Source organism: Ursus americanus, chromosome 22 (assembly GCF_024610735.1).
Source record: "Ursus americanus isolate L20-20 chromosome 22, mUrsAme1.1.p, whole genome shotgun sequence".
Classification (NCBI taxonomy): domain Eukaryota; kingdom Metazoa; phylum Chordata; class Mammalia; order Carnivora; family Ursidae; genus Ursus; species Ursus americanus.
Window position 1 is genome coordinate 27,026,938 of NC_142148.1, and position 16,048 is coordinate 27,042,985.

At 56.9% G+C, this 16,048-nt stretch overlaps 1 protein-coding gene across 4 annotated transcripts in view; it reads right to left on the reverse strand.

The window, feature by feature from the left end:
- ANGPT4 (angiopoietin 4) overlaps positions 1-10,394 on the reverse strand; it is a 42,888-nt gene extending 32,494 nt beyond the window's left edge. For 2 of the 4 annotated variants that reach the window (XM_087853707.1, XM_087853706.1), the window contains exon 1: positions 9,834-10,394. In XM_087853707.1, coding sequence (XP_087709833.1) covers positions 9,834-10,142 — 309 coding nt within the window. In that variant the 5' untranslated portion in view covers positions 10,143-10,394. The remainder of the gene's footprint in view (positions 1-9,833) is intronic. The other 2 variants (XM_087853705.1, XM_045807609.2) reach the window with 2 other exon arrangements.
- Between the last annotated feature and the right edge of the window lie 5,654 nt (positions 10,395-16,048).

The following is a 16,048-nucleotide window of genomic DNA, read 5'->3' on the forward strand; positions in this document are numbered from 1 at the left end:
CTACCTTTTAGAGCTCAGCTCTGTCCTTCCTCCTGGTGCCCTTCCTCCATCAAGATTGGGTCCCCCCGTGATCTACCCTTAGAAGAGTTGAGGCCTTCCTCACAGCGTGTATCATGGTTGATCATTACACATGAGAAATTACTAGGTTGGTGTCTCTCCCCCGCTCCCAGAGGGGAGGGATTGAGCCTCCTTTGCTTACCACGGAATCCTCATCCCCACACAATGCCTAGCGCTGCAAGCTCTCAATAAACATCGGTGGAAGGGGCGATTGGGTGGATGGAGAAACAACATTTCACCTGTGCACGTGTGCATGCGTGCCTGCGTGCAACCTCAGAACTTCAGAACTGTAAGCACGCATTAACTTGGCACGAGGTTCATGACAGGCAGTGTGTCGTGTTGCTACAGGGAGGAGCCACATGATGCCCTCAGCTGGGTGTCAGGAGCCCTGAATTCTGATCCAACCCCTGCCACTGACTTCGGGGTGAATATATATAATTGAGTCACTCCCCATGCCCAGGGTCGCTGTCCCCATCTGTAAGATGGGGGGCATAGAGAGGCAGTCCACCTGGTACTTACGTACGAGGTCCGGACCCAGCCCCTGACTGGGTTCAAATCCACCTCCCTCATTTCTTAGCTGCGCGAACCCTCTGGGCCTCAGTGTCCCCTTAATAGAAGGGGATCGTTGTAGTCCTCGCCGTTTAGGATGTTGTGAGGTTTGATGGATCGTATTTGTGTGACACGTAGAGCAGGCAGTGCCCGGCCCAGAGGACATCTGCATCTGCCCCAGCATCACACTCGCCCCAGAAGAGAGGGGAAACCTCCCCACGAGCGGAAGCCGCAGCAGGTGCGGGCCAGACCTTGGCATGCACTGGTCATCTCGGCCTCCTGCAAACCCAGGCATGAGCTTACCGCCGTCCCCAGTTTACAGCTGGAAAAGCTGAGGCTCAGGCCTTTCCCACATTTGCAGAATTTTACCTCTCACAGCTATAAGGCTGATCGGACAAAAGCAAATTGTAGAAAGATCTAGATCACGCGACACCATTTATATAGGAAACAAATGTTATACATTGGTTAGGGTGGGGTGAGATGTTACCCACACCGAATTTACAGTAACCCTCTCTGGCGGGGGAGGAAGCAGGAGAGGGGAAGGAGCTGAGCGGCATTGGAAAGCTTTTGTTTCTTAAGCTGGGTTGTGGGAACGAGGAGTTTTATTTGATTTTTCTCTCTATCTTTTGTACTTCTAAAACATTTCCGTAGACATTTAAAATGCAGAGAATAAACTGCAAGGAAATGAACCGGGAGATGACCAGGGAATTGGGATGACAGGGGATTTTTTCCCCTGTGTCCTCACACACAACCCAATTGCCCAGTGTTTGCACGCTGAAAGTTCAAAAGCTTAGAAAAGCAAGTAGGTTGTTGGCAGGAGGTAGAGGTGGGACTGGAACCTGGGTCTACTGAACTCTGGAGGAGGGGTCCCAGCTGCCCTATCTGCAGCCCCTTTCCTGCTCATCTTTGCTCGCAGGGGGCCCATTTGTAGTCTATCTTCCTTCCTTTAGCCCCACCAGGTGGTCACACCGCAGACCCCAGAGTGATGGACGGGAGTCAGGAGTGAAGGGCCACAGGGCTCTGCTGGTCTAAGCTTCCAAGGCTCTGCTCCTCTGTCCAAGCTTCAGGGTCCCCAGTCATAATCTAGCCCATGGACCCCACCGGATCTCTACCTGCTTGCCTTATTCTGTCCTCATCTGAGGTACTTGTGTTAACAATCCCTACTTTGCAGATGAGGAAACTGAGGTCCAGGGAGGGGAAAAGGGGACTTTCCTAAGATCACACAAGGCACGATGCGGAGAAGCTGCGGTTGAATTCCTGTGCTCGCTCCAAAGCGGACCGCCTCACTGTGCCGTGCGCTCCAGGCTTGTCATCCGTCCCTGACCCCGCCCGTCTCTTCCTCTGTGCCAGGCACCTACCCAACCCCGCGCGTGTGTGAACTCATGTCATCACGATAACCTGCAAAGCGGCTTCTATCGCTTTCCCCATTTCACAGATCAGGAAACTGAGGCACAGAGTGGCGAAGTGATTGAGAACACACAGCCAACAAGCAGGGGAGCAGCTGGGGTTCAAATTGAGTCTGTGGGAGGGGAGGGGGCTCCAAGGTCCACGCTCTGCCTCTGTGGGATTTGCTCTGGGCCCTGGCCAAGGATGGGGGACACAATGGCGAGGATGCCCAAGTGGAGGTTCTGGGTCCCCTTGGCTTTCAAGAGCTGCTGACGCTGGCTGAGGAGCTAACTGAATCTGCTCTGGCAGGAGAGCCTTCCAGAAGCCCTCGTTGACTGAGCGGCTCTTGGGGAAGGGAAAAATCTAGCATCGGTGAGTTTCTCTTGGGTGGCCAGGGTCCTCTCTGCTCTGCAGGCCCCAGCTGGGTATCCGGGGACCAGGCCAAAACGGACTTGTCTGGAAAACTGGCCTAAGTGCCTAAGTGCCCAGAGCGCGAGTTCTGCCAGCGGACAGCCTGAGGGTCAAATCTGACCTCATCCTTTCTGGCCCTGTGACCTGGGGGCAAGTCACCTAACCACTTGGTGCCTCAGTTTCCTCATCTGTTAAGGGGCAAACAATCTTGTTTCAGAGGCCCGCTGTGAGACTCAAATGCAGGAACCCTTTTTTTTTTTTTTTAAAGATTTGATTTATTTGTTTGACAGTGAGAGAGACAGCCAGCGAGAGAGGGAACACAGCAGGGGGAGTGGGAGAGGAAGAAGCAGGCTCCCAGCAGAGGAGCCCGATGTGGGACTCGATCCCAGAATGCTGGGATCACGCCCTGAGCCAAAGGCAGACGCCCAACAACTGAGCCACCCAGGCGCCCCTCAAATGCAGGAATTCTCACAAGGCACACAGTTAGTGCTCAATAAATGCTGGCCTTAAATTCTGTGATCTTTCTTTCATCCTGCACTCTCTCTAGGGGGCGGTGAGTGTTTTGAGTCCACTTTACGGAGAAACCAATTGATGCAGGTGTCTTGCCCGGGGTCCCACAGCTGGTCAGTGGCACCACTGGGACATGACCCCCCCCCAACTCTGGGTCCATTCCAGACATTGCAGAGCTGACCCTGAGGTTAAGCAAGCGCTCCAAGGCCAGAGGTGCAGACTCAGGGGGCTGACCTGGAGGTCTGTTTTCTCACATTTCCTGCGTAGCAGACAATGGGGGAGAGGGTCTGTGTGCATCCCAGCCCAGCGAGCTGTGGGGCCTCTGAGGAGAGAGCCAGAAACGCGCGGCACTGCCCCCATGGGATGGCCTGGCCAAAGAGCTTGAACAAATAAACCTGTTCCTCTCGGGGGCCATTGCCCCCGTGGCTCCCTCGGTCATTGCTAGGCCAAGGGCATCTGCGTCAGCCATTTCTAGGCTCCCTTCTTGGAAAAATAACCCCATTTCTCCAAGAAGCAGATGCTGTTGTCCCCCTCCCCACCCCCCAACCAGCCCCAAACTGCTTAGAAAGCAGCCAGCGGTGAGGGTAGGAAACCAAACCCCAAGACATTCTGTTCGGCAACTGAGATTCATTTCTTGTTTGGATAACCGAAGGCCGAAAATGCCAAGAATTTACGGGCAGCCTGGGGAGGCCGGGGCAGCTGGGAGTCCCGGGCCGGTCTGGGAGGGTCTTGGGCTGGGCCAGGAACCCACGATGCGCTCTGCTGGATGCGCTATTGACCCACAATTAGCCAGGGAGGGCCTCGCAAGCGCCGGCCTGAGGTCTTGAGCTCTTGTGAGGTTTGGCGTCAGGCATCTGGAGTGAGCAGCAGAGGCTGGGGGCAGTGCCAGGTTGGGAGGCTCCTGTCCAGCCCCTCCCCCTCCCCCTTGGCTTTGGGGTGCAGAGAGGGAAGAGAAAGAGGCCCCAGCGGAGCACCCTGACTGAGGGGTGGGCCCTGGTCATTGGCTTGTGTGTCCTGGGTCCCGCGGGGTGGACAGAGCCTGTGGACACCCAGGAAGGTGGAGACCGGAGGGCTGGCCTGGCCGGCTGCGGGGGGGGGGTGGGGTGGGTGGGAAGGGAAGGAGGATCTGAGAGGGAGACAGGGAGAGACCTCAGGGAGATGCCGCCAGACAAGAGAGTGAGTCACCGAGTGGCAAAGACACCCCCAGAGTTAGAGGCAGTGTCAGGGCCACCGTGAAGGCCCTAAGAGAGAGACCCACAAGAGGCAAAGAGACACAGAGATAAAGAGGGAGAGGCAGAGACACATGCAGAGGTGAGTGGAGAGGGCCAACAGTCACTGGTACAGGGGAGAGAACAGAAGGCCCCACGGTTTTGGGGTTTGACGTCTGCCCTGCCCCTGGGACTCCAGCAGCTCAGAGGAAGCGGGGCAGCCCTCGGGTGCTGGGGGTGGGCCAGGGAGCCTGCGTGCTTGTGTCGGGCCTTGGTTTTCCTGCCCTCCTCATCTGTAGAATGGGTGCTGCCTGGGAGAAGGCAGAGTAGGGCACTTTCTGGCAGAGACCAGGGTCAACTCAGAAGAGGACAGTAACAAGAGGGACCTTTCCCTGAGCACCTGGGGCAGGTAGATGCTTTCCCGGCTCTGCTTCACTTCAGCCCGCATCAAACTCTCTCGTCCTTCTGATGAGGCACCGAGCACAGGGCCAGCCCTAGGTCACACAGGCAGTGTACCCAGGAGGCCACATGACTTGTCCCTGTGCTGCACAGCCTGCTGGGGAAGCCTGCCCCCCCACCCCCCGCTGGCTCTGTCTGCCCACCCCCTCGACATTCCTGGCTGCAGCTTTCGGCCCAGATGAGGAGTGGCGCAGAGCCAGGAGCTGAGGGGCGGCCCAGCCCACCGATAGCGGACTCCAGACGTGAGTCATTAGGGCAGAGGCTTTCCAGGGGGAGAGAGGAGGGGGAGCAGAGAAGAGGTGGAGGAAGGGGAGAAGAGTAGAAGGAAGAAATGGGGTGGGGTACAGGGGAAGGGAGTGAAGAAGGGAGAGAGGGAGCCCCCCGCCCCCCCCCCCCCCCCGCGCCCGTGGTCTCTGAGCGTAGGCAGGAGGACACGAGCCAGCTGGCCAGCTCCGGGCCGGGAGAAGAGAGTGAGTGTCTGGGATTCAGGAATTCTGAGGCACTAGGGAACACCCCACCATCTTTCGGCTCTTGCTTCCCCCACCTCCCTGGCACCCTCCAGAGTCATGAGAAAGGACCCAAAGTTTGGAGTGAGGGTCCAGGCTGGCTGTCACTGCTGGCTGACTGTGGCAATCCCTTCCCCTCCCTGGCCTGGTTCCTCACCTGCGTGCCGGGGGAAGGGGGGGGCAGGGGCTGGAGTCAGGGGCACGGGCTGAGCAGGGGCTGGCCACTGGAGGCCTGCAGCAGGGCGGGTCTCCCCTGGGCCCACCCTGATGATTGGAATCTTGCCGAGAGCTTGGTCTGGGGAGGCCAGTCCTCTCCAGTCATCCCCAGTAATCCCCAATGGCAATGGTGGTGATGACGGTGCTCTACGTCAGAATATTTTGAAATCATTTTTTTTCCTCCTCTGGGATGTTACCGCGGAAACCAAGAAGAAGGCTTCGAGTTTCAAAGACTCGAGATATGCCCAGCCCGAGGGGCATGAAGGGGGCGTTCAGCCAAGGGGACTTTACCCAGGAGATGGCAGAGTAAACACCTGCTTGGACCCCAGCAGAGACAGGCAGGATTGGGGAGCCCTGAAGAACACTAGCGCAGACCCGCGACACTCCCAGCCCAGACTATTGTCGGACTGGGGCCATTGGACTGACTTGTCTGAGGTTGAACTGCCCTCCCCCCGCTGTGCCAGGCTCAAACTACAGATGTGGTTGAATGAAGTAAACGCCCATTGATCCACTGCATCTGGCGTGGTCTTCACGGAGCACGCACTCTGCCTGGGCAGTGGGCTGAGAGCGGCCTGGGAGCCGTCTCTGTGGTCCTCCCGGCCATCCCCCGGCATGTTGCCCTTTGCTCCATTTTGCAGGTGGGCAAACTTGAGACTTGCTCATCCACAGCCGTGTGGCAAGTGCCAGCCTGGGCCGTGAACTCAGGTCGGCCTGACTCCGCACCGGCACTCTCTGCCCCGAGGTGCCCCATGGACATCTGGACAGGGCATTGCACTTCAAGGGGAAGAGGAGGCCCGGGGGACCCGGCCTGAAAGCCACTGGTTTAAATTCATCCTTCAGCTCAGCCAATGTTGCCCAAGCACCAGGCACCCAGGGGAGTCAAAGAGGGATGAGTGGGTGAGGCTTGGGGTAGAGAAGCCAGTGGAGAGGTGACAAGGCCTGAGCGGGGTGGCAGCTGGGGAGGCTGGAGGATACACCACAAGGAGAGAAGCCAAGGCCACAAGAAGGGCGGGAGCTTGCTGTCTGGGGCCGGGCGCATGAAGCACACCGCAGGGCCGTGGAAGGCCTTAAACAGAGACAGGTGGGCAGGGAGGGAAGAGCTGAGTGTCAGGCAGCTTCGGGGTCGAGGCACCATGGCCTCTCGGGGGGAGACATCTGCGAGGTCAGGGTCATGGGTTTGGGGCTCAGGAGACTATCAGATGCCGATTTGGCATCATCATGGGGCAGGTGGGAGATGGGGCCACAGGAGCGGTGGGGGCAGCCCTGGGGGCAGTGCCATGAAGTGTGAGAGGAAAGGAAGAGTGGGGATGGAGTCCTGGGAAACACTGGCACTTCAGGGTGGGGGAGGCCCAAAGCCACCGGAGGGACTCAAGGACGTTCATGAATCCGTGTGCTCGTTCACTCCGCAGACGTGTAAGGAGCACCTGATCAATGCCAGGCGATGTGCTCGGCTCTGGGCACTCAGTAGTGAACAAAGCAGGTGTGATCCTTGCTGTCTGGGAGCGTACAGACCCACAGAAGGGCTTTGCGAATGCGTAGCGAGAAGTGCTAAGAGACAAAACCAAAGCCGGGTTGAGGGGATACAGAGTGACAGAGGGAGGGTGTCTGTTTTAAATGGAGTGGACAGGGAGAGCCTCTCTAGGGAGGTGACATTTAAGCAGAGACCCAAGGGGGGTTGGGTGAGCCATGTGGGCTCCTGGGACTGGGGGTGTTCTAGGGACTAAGGATTTATTCCAAAGAGATGGGAGCCCCAGGAGGGTTTTAAGCAGAGGAGGGATAGGACCTAACTTAGGATCCCTCTGTCTGCTGAGGGAACGGACTGTGGGGGCCAGGATGGAAATAGGGAGCCCAGAGCGGCTGCCATGATGACTGTCCAGGTAGGAGATGGAGGTGGCCGGTGCAGGGTGGGGCTGTGGAGGGAGGGAAAGCCGTGGGGAGGTAGGTCAGAAGTGGCTGAGGACTTGCTGATGGAGACTTTCTGGAAGGATGGTACTGGTCAGCAACATTAAATTTGTCAGGAGATCAAGTATGAGGAAGACTGAGCCGTGGCCACTGGATGTGGAAGGTGGCATGTGGGATGCGACTTCTGGGGGAAGAAGTACATGGGATGTGAGGAAGTGGAGGCAGAGCGTGTGGACTTCTGAGAGCCAGGCCAGAATCGGAGGGTATGGATTGGGGGACAGGCTTATTTCCTCTACTCCTCCTTCCTCTTCCTGTTCCCTTTCCTTTTTCTTTTTTTTTTTTTATTACCATGGGAGATCCTTAGACGGGATCAAACACTGAGGGGATAGTTGGAGGGAATAGTTGACTGGGGGAGGTTCAGGGGCTGCAGGGGGATGGGATCTGCATTCTGGGAAGGAAGAGTGGCCTTGGCCCATGGAGGAACCCCTTCCTTCTGAACTGGAGAAAAGTCCTGGGGACTGGTGGATGGACGGGTGACCCTGCCAGTGTGGGGCAGCCAGCTGCAGAGTGGCTCTCCCTTCGTCCCCATTTCCATTGAAGCAGGAGGTCATTGGTCTGTTGACAGGAGGACGGCAGTAAAGATGGAGGCTTGAGAAGAAGGTGAGGTTTGGAATGACCCTCACGGAATGGGAAACACACAGATTTCAGGGCCGCATGGAGCCCCCACTGGGTTGGCTCCAGCGTGTAAGGCCAAGAACTTCCTCCAGGGGAGCTTGAGGTGGGATGGTGGCCGGCTGACAGTGTCGCAGGGCAGGTGGGTGGGAGGGCAGGTGGGCAAGGGACGATGGGAAGATGGTGAGTGGGGGGCTGAGGTCAGGGCAGGAATAAGACAGGAGGTTAAGTGTGCAATCACATGAACGTATATGCAAGGGTGTGCAAAGCACGTGGGTTAGGTATGTGTGGGGCTGTCTCTCCACCGTGGGATGGCTGAACCCAGGGCGTGTTCTAGGCAATCCTTTGGAAAACGGAGGAAACTATCAGAACTTCAATTTACATGATTTTGTAGGTCATCTTTTTGAAAATGGAAGGTTCCAGTTCATTTTTTTAATTCCCTGTACTTATATTAACATGGGTACATGTGCAAAAATATTAAATAAACGTGTACCTATCAGGGGAGTGGACCTTGTTTGTTGATTGGGCACATGATCTGAACAGTTTGGAAACCAAGGTGTAAGAAGGCACTACTCCGTGGAGAGGCACCTTGCCAGTGGCTGGGTGCTGTTCAATACATCCGACGGCTCTAGGAATCGGGCCACCTCCCTTCACCCTGTGCCGCGGCTCAGACTCTCTTCTGCACCAGGGGCCTGGGTCTCATTCTCTCCCTTGGTTGCTCCTACTTGGGCGCCCCTGCCAGCCCCCTCCTGGAACCCGCAGGACACCTTTCCTGCCCCCACGCCTGGGCAGGGCCACACCGGCTTTGTTCATCTCTGTGCCCAGTGCCTTGTCGAGGGCCTGGCACACAGTGGGTGCTCAGAGTGTTTGCTGAAAGAATGAGGACAGAAGACTCTAGAGAGGTCCTGGCCTTGGGCCAGAGCAGCTGGCGGCGGGGGGGTGGGTGGGGTGTCCTCAAGTCCTCACTCTCTGCCAGCCCATACCCAGTTCACCAGCAGGGCCGATTAGCCCCCCTGCAGAATGAAGCAGGATGTCCCCAGCCCGGTCCTGCTCCATCCAGGCCTCCATCCACTCTGGCCTGGCAGCCGAGCAGCCTCCTCCTTGGGCTCCCAGCGTGCACCCTGGCCCCTATGGTGTATTTTGTTCAGAACGAATCAGCTGTGTCTCCCCTGTTCCAAGGCCTGCACTGGCTCCGGCGATGCTCAGAGCAAGAGCCAAAGTCCTCCCAGGGACCCCCAAGGCCCGACACAACCTGCCTCCCCTCCCCTCTCAGATCTGCTCACTCACTTGCCCCCTTCTCCCCTCCTTCTCTGCTCCAGCCGTACTGGTCCCCGCGGTCCTACAGGCATCCTGACTGCATTCCCACCTTGTAGACTTTGCACTTGGTGGCCACTTTGTAGCGAACGCCCTCCCCACAGGTACACACGTGGGCTGCTCCATTACCTCACTTGTTCTCTGAGTTTAAACGTCACCTCCTCCGAGAAGTCCTCTCAGATTATCTGACCTCACAGGGCCACCCCGTCACCACTTGCCCTCTTCCATCCTTCTTTTCGCTTCACTATCTGACTTAGCAGATATTTATCGCTCATCTCTTTATGGCTTCTTTCCCCCACCAGTCCAGCAGGGGACGTACTGCTGTATACTGTTATATCCCTGGCACCTCGAATGGGCCGGGCCCATGATCTGAACTCAGTGGATTTTGCTCAGATGAGTGAATGAATGGCTGTGAGGGAGCCAGGTTTCCAGCTCAGAGCCTGCCTTCATCTTGCTGTGTGGCATCAGGGCCATCCCTGTCCCTCTCTGTTCCTCATTACTACAGTCCGTACAGTTCAGAGACATGGGTTTGATCAGCCTGGACTTTGTGCCAGGAAAGGCCTCTGGGGAGGACACCCCACCTCCCCGTTGAGACAGGCCCCCGCGCCTCCCCCCGCTGCGCCCCTGCCGGCCCAGCCCTTACCTTCTGTAGCTGCTCTGTGTTGTTCTCCAGCACCTTCTCCAGCTGTCGCACTCGCTGGGCCGGCCAGTCCCCTAGGTTCAGCGCGGCCGCCGGCGAGTCCCTCTGGAGGCTGTTGGAGCCCCCGAAAGCCTCCGGCTCCGGCGGGCAGGGCTCGGGCTCAGGCAGCACGAAGGTGTAGCTGCACTGGCCGTGCTGGACGCGGTGTGCCCGGCGGCGCCCGCCCGCCTCCTGCCCCCTCCTTTGAGCCACGGTCACGGCGGCCACGGCGAGGAGGAGGCCCCCCAGCAGCATGGCCGGCCGGGAGAGCATCCGGAGCGGTGGCGACGGTGACGGCAACGGCTGTGGGCTCAGGGTCCCCAGGCGCCCAGCTCCGCGCCCAGGATGCGCGCCGTGGCCAGCTGCGGACAGGCCTGCCCCCGAGCCCTGGCAGCAACAAACCCCTGCTTGGCCGAGCTCTGTCCAGGCAGCTATTTATACTTGCTCCAAATACCACAGCTGCTCAGCTTCCTCCCACCGCCTCTGCTCCCGCCCGCGGACACCCCCTCACCTCGAATCTTCCCCCTGCTCCCTTCCTTCCTCCTCGCCCCTGCCCACGGCTGCCCTGTCCCCGCACAGGCCCTGCGTGCTGCCCCGCTTGGCCTGGCCTCTGAGTTCTTTTATTATCCAGTGGAGGCCTGCCCTCCCTCTGAGAAAGAAAACAACCCCCCCGCGCGCGCGCACACACACACGCGCACACACACACACACACACACACGCATGCACGCACACGCACCAAACCCCCAAACGCAACTGAACCCTCTCTTCCTGTCTCTCTCTCTTTCTCTCTCTGTCTCTCTCCAACCTCCCCCACCAAGGCTGGATCTCAAGTTTCAGCTCCCCTTTCCCTTCCCTCTCCTCCCCTCATTCCCCCCTCTGATTCCATGTTCGGGATTGGAACACAAGCGAAGTGACCCCCAGAGAGAGCAAAGGGGGGGCAGAGGGGTGAGACCGGGGAGGAGGCAGCGTCCAAACTGTTTCTAGAGACAGAGAAAGTCCTTTCGAGGCCCGGGAAGTGGGCGCTGTAGCCGGGAGCTGGCTCCGGTCCTCCCTTCTCCCTCGGGGCCTGGGGGGATGTTGTGCCCTGGGGTGGCTCTGGCTCCGCTGCTGTGACACTAATGAGAGGCTGTCCTGTCCTGGGGCAGATTGTTCTAGGACTGCCTTTGGCTGGAGTGGGGAAGTGGATTGCAAGAATAGCTTGGGGTGAAGTGTCTGCCAGCCCTGGAGTCAGAGGGGGCCGCCTCTAAATCCCGCTCCCCCGCCACCAGCTGAATTTCTCCGTGCCTCCATATCCTGATTTGTCAGCTGGGTAACTCCGGTCTCTTACGTGATGAATGTACGTCAGTCCTCCGTCTGGAAACTGAGGAATGTTTGATTTACTACTCATTTACCTGTTTACTGGTTTAAATTCTGGCTATACCAGCTGTGTGACTCTGGGCAAGTCACTTAACCTCTCTGGGCCACTGTTTCTTCTTGGCGAACTGAGGAAAATGATACCACCCACTTCACAGAGTGTGACAATTAAGCGAGTTAGAGCAGGGATGGCGGAGGGTGGGCACCAAATACTTGGACTGCTGTGATCAGCGTCATAGTTACTATGCATTTCCGCTCCCTGAGCCCGCGGGAATGCAAACCCCGCGAGGGCAGGACTTGTTTTGCGGGACACGGTCGCTGGACAGGAGGTGCCCAGGAGTGCTGGCGCCTCTCCCGGGTGTGCTGCCTTCCGCCTTCTTCTGCTGCTTTTCCCAGCGTGGGGTCCGTCCAGCTGTTTGGCATTGTTTTTTTCCCATTGTTTTTCCAAATCCTATGGAGTTTTGAATGGGGCAGCCTGCTTGGGGGCAGCGGGAACCAGGGGTTCATCCGGGGGACTGAGAGCTTTAAACCAGGTGTGTGGGGCTTTGGCAGGAAAAGGAAAAGCAGTGGTTATCAGCCACCAGCATTCACTGAATGTCCTGTGCGCTCAGGACCCTGCTGGCCCACCTCTGCCTCAATTGTCTCGACTGTAAATGGAGTCATACCACCCCCGACCCTGCGAGGAAGAATGCAGGTCAGGGCTCTATCCTGGTGCCTGGCACAGAGGAGCCCAGAGTAAGGGGCCACTGTCCCGAGGATTGTACTGGTTGAGCCACATCATAGGAGCCCAGCAAGGCTGGTGTCCTTATCGTCCCCATTTTACAGAGGAGAAACCTAAACCCAGAGGAGAGGGGTTTGCCCAAAGTCACAGAGCCTGGAGATGCTTGACCTGGAGCTGGAGCAGGAGGGCAGGCTCTGCTGCCAGGTGGGTCTACAGCCTATCTCACTTCCTCCCACTTATCCCTCAGCGAGGTGCAGGAGCCCAGCCCCCACGTGCACCCCCACCTCACACCCCGCCCCCCCACCCCCGGCCTCAGTCCCCTCCTCTGTGCACTGCGGGGAGCATCTACAGCACTGCAGGGAGCAGTGGAGCTCCCCCTCTCCCCACCACACACACACCCAGGCCATGCATTTAATCTTACTGACTGAAAGAACCAATGTCATTTTCTTCCCAAGGTCCCATTATTACGTGAATGACTCTCTGTGAAGAGGAGTAAACAGGATTACCTGTTCACTGGAGAAATATGGGTAGGATCAAAAGAAGAGTTCTGGAAAGCTTGGGAGATGACCCTGGCAGCCTCTGCACCTTCATTTCAGTGCCTCTTTCTTACCTCAGGGCCTTTGCACATGCTGCTTGCTCTGTCCAGAGCACTGCTGTCTGCCCACCCCCACCTTTCAGCAGTGTTCCCATTACTGTGGCTGTCAACCAATTACCCCAACACTTAGTGGCTTAAAACAAAAATAACCATTTCTTATCTCTCAGGGTTTCTGTGGGTCAGGAATTCAGGAGCAGCTCAGCCGGGCCATCATGAGGTTGCAGTTGGAGGGTGGCTGAGTGAGGGTCATTCCTAAGGCTTCTTGCATCAGCTGTCAGCTGTCGGCCGTCCACCCCCCAACCTGGCTCCCTCGTGGTCTCCTCAGGTGGTGTCTCCGCATGGTGGCTTCAGGCTTTCACATGGCCACTCGGGGCTACAAAGGCGCTTGTCCCCGGAGAGCCAGGTGGACGTTACACTGCATTTCATGACCTAGGCTTGGAACTTCTGCCACCATCTATCTATTGGTCAGGGTCTGCCCAGCTCAAGGCAGGGAACACAGACCCTACCTTTCCACGGAGGTCATTGTCCCAAGAAGAGCACACAGGACAGGAGGCGCGTTGACGTAGTCATCTCTGGGAAATGGTGTGGGCAAGGGAGTGACACATGCTCATCCCGGGCCCTGAGCCCTGTTCACATCGTAAATCAGAATCCCCTCTCGTGGGCCCACCCTTTATCGTAACCCTTCTCAAGGTGCTAAGTGGTGAATTACTTGTGTAATTACTCATCTTTCTCTATCTGGCCCCAGCATTTTCTATGTGGTATGTTCTCAACATCTGCCGAATGAATGAATGAGTGAATGAATGAGTGAACGAGTGAATGAATGAGTGAGTGAATGAGTGAGTGAATGAATGAATGCGTGAATGAGGGAACGAATGAGTGAGTGAATGAGGGAATGAGCAAGTGAATGCATGAGTGAATGAATAAGTGAATGAATGAATGAGTGAATGAGTTGGTGAATGAGGGAGTGAATGAATGAGTGAATGAGCGAGTGAGTCTGTGAATGAGTGAATGAGGGAATGAATGAACAAGTGAATGCGGTGCTGGAGCCCGCTCTCCCAGTCGGGCTGCGGGGCAGGAGGCGCGGTCACCCCGGAGCCTCCCTGGGCCGCACTAGCAGAGCCAGCCTGGCTGACACAGACACGACAGTGGCCTCAGGCAGAGGGCGGACGGTCTTGGGCTACAGATCCCTCCTCCTCAGTCAGAGAGCTTCCAGCAGACCCTCCCCAGGTCCCGGAGATCTCGGAGGTGACCTCTAGCGAAAGTTTGCAAACTGCCAGCTGCTGAGGCTCTTTAAACACAGGTGCTCAAGGCCAGAGTCCGAGGTAGCTGGGGCGAAATCTAGCCGGGAGGCAGCGGTTTACAGAGTAACCTGTCAGCCCTCAGGAAAATGGGAACCAGAAGCCGCAGGAACCTCGGTGGTAGCAGGTAGGAGGGGCCAGCGGCGGGACCCAGAGAAGGACCCTGAGAGACACCCTCTGGGGTTGGCTGGCCAGCTCACGTGCTGGTGCTGAAGGCAACCCTGAACTTGGTAGCCCCTGTGCTGCGCGTGGCCCCGACCTCGCTTCTGAGTGCTGGACCCAGAGCCATCCTCCTGGATGTGAACCTCAAGGTCTCAAACAGAACTCCCCATTTTCTGTTCCCCCACTCTGCCCTAATCAAACTTCTGGATTCTTCCTTCACTGGTAACTGCCCAACCTTCCCCAGGCACCGGGGACAAAAACCCGGGAGCAGGGCTGGCTTCAGGGGTGTGCGACCCCTGCATTCACACGGGGCCGCGCTTAGAAGGGCCACACTCAGGTGTAAGGCTCCGCTGTCACTGTCTGGAGATGCTCGGTCAATTCTGAACAAAGGCCCAGCACTTGGGTTCTGCCCTGGGCCCCTCGAATTATGTAGCTGCTCCTGGGAGTCAGGAACCTCCCCCAGCCCGGTCCCGCCCCACCCCACCCCGCAGCAAGACCTGTCCTCCCCCTGCCCCCTCCTCGCTATTCTGGACATACCAGAGCCAGCCAGTCTGGGGTGGGGGGGGGGCGTACTGGCTTTCTTGCCTCCGGACGTATGCTTCATCTGCCCGGAGCTCAGTCTCCGGTTCTGTCCCACAGGGCGGATGCTGGTGATGACTTGATACGGTTGTTCAAAGGATGAAAAAGCTGATTGCCGTAAAAGGCTTAACACAGAGCCTGGCACATAGTAACCACTCAATAAATGACACCCCAATAATGCCATCATGCCCGCCTCCCCCCACTGTCACTCTACTAGGCCAGGCTGATTCATCTCTTGCCGAAGGGAGAACAAAAGCCTCAGAACTTACTCTTGTTAATTCATCGTTGCTGCGGCAGCCAAAAGCGATTTTTCCAAGACGCAAATCCAGCCCCTGACCTCTTTGCTTAAACCGTTCAGTTTTAAATGCCAAACTTTTTAGTGGTTTACAAATCCCTGCAGGATCTGGCCTCCAGCCTCATCACTCTTTCCCTAAGACTTTGCACCTCGTGAGGAGGAGCTGGTTTTCCTTTCCAGCACCCTCTCTGCTCTCTCCAGCCTCTGGGCCTTTGCTCTTACAGTTACTTCTGCTTGGATACATCTTTTCCACCTGTATTCCCTGGCTTCCTTCTACCTGTCTTTTGGGTCTTACCTGGGGCATCACCTCCTCCGAGAAGCCTTCCTACATTGTCTCCCTACTTTAGTGAGAATAGACCCTCTGCCTCTGGGATCCCAATGCTCCTTGCCTGTGTGTCCCCCACCAAAGCATCACCCTGCATTATAAAGGCTTGTTTGCAGACCTTTGTCCCCCTCTAATCAGAAAACCCTTCCAGGGCATTGACCACCTTTCCATTTCTGTGTCTGTGGCCTGTCCTAGGGTCGGGCTCATAAGTAGGTTCTCACCAGTGTTTGTTGAATGTATAGTCACCATTATCAGGTGGAAGCTGGAGCGGTGGTCCAAAAGTGGAGACTAAGGAAGTCACCCTTTCTAGGGCGGGGGCAGCAGGAACTTTCTGTCTAGGGTATTTCTATTTGGGTCTTGCCTCCGAATATGTAAAACAACCCCCCTCTCCCTCGTTTATTTTCCCTCTGCTTGCCTGTGGTTGCCATGCCGCCAGAACATGGAGAAAATACTTATCTCCACCTGGAGAATTTGGCTTTTGCTCAAATGGCTTAGGCAAAAAGAGAACTTGTTGGCCGATGCAACTGAAAAGTGTAGGGGTTTCTAGCTTCAGGCATAGCTGGATCCAGATGCTTAAATGATACCAGGAATCTTCTTTTTCCTCCGCTCTGGGCCCCTATTTTCCTGTTGGCTTAACTCTCTGATAGTTCCCACCAGGGTTCCCTCCACCATTGCTGGCAACAGTTCCAATCTATTGACTTAGCAACCCCTCCCGAAACAGAGTGCCCCTTTCCTGTTAGTTCTTGGGAAAGTTCTGGTTTGGGTCACATGGACATTCCTGAACCAAATACTGTAGCCAGAGGGATGGGGTACTTGGGTCGGTCAGGCTGGGCCATGTGCCCAGCCCCGGA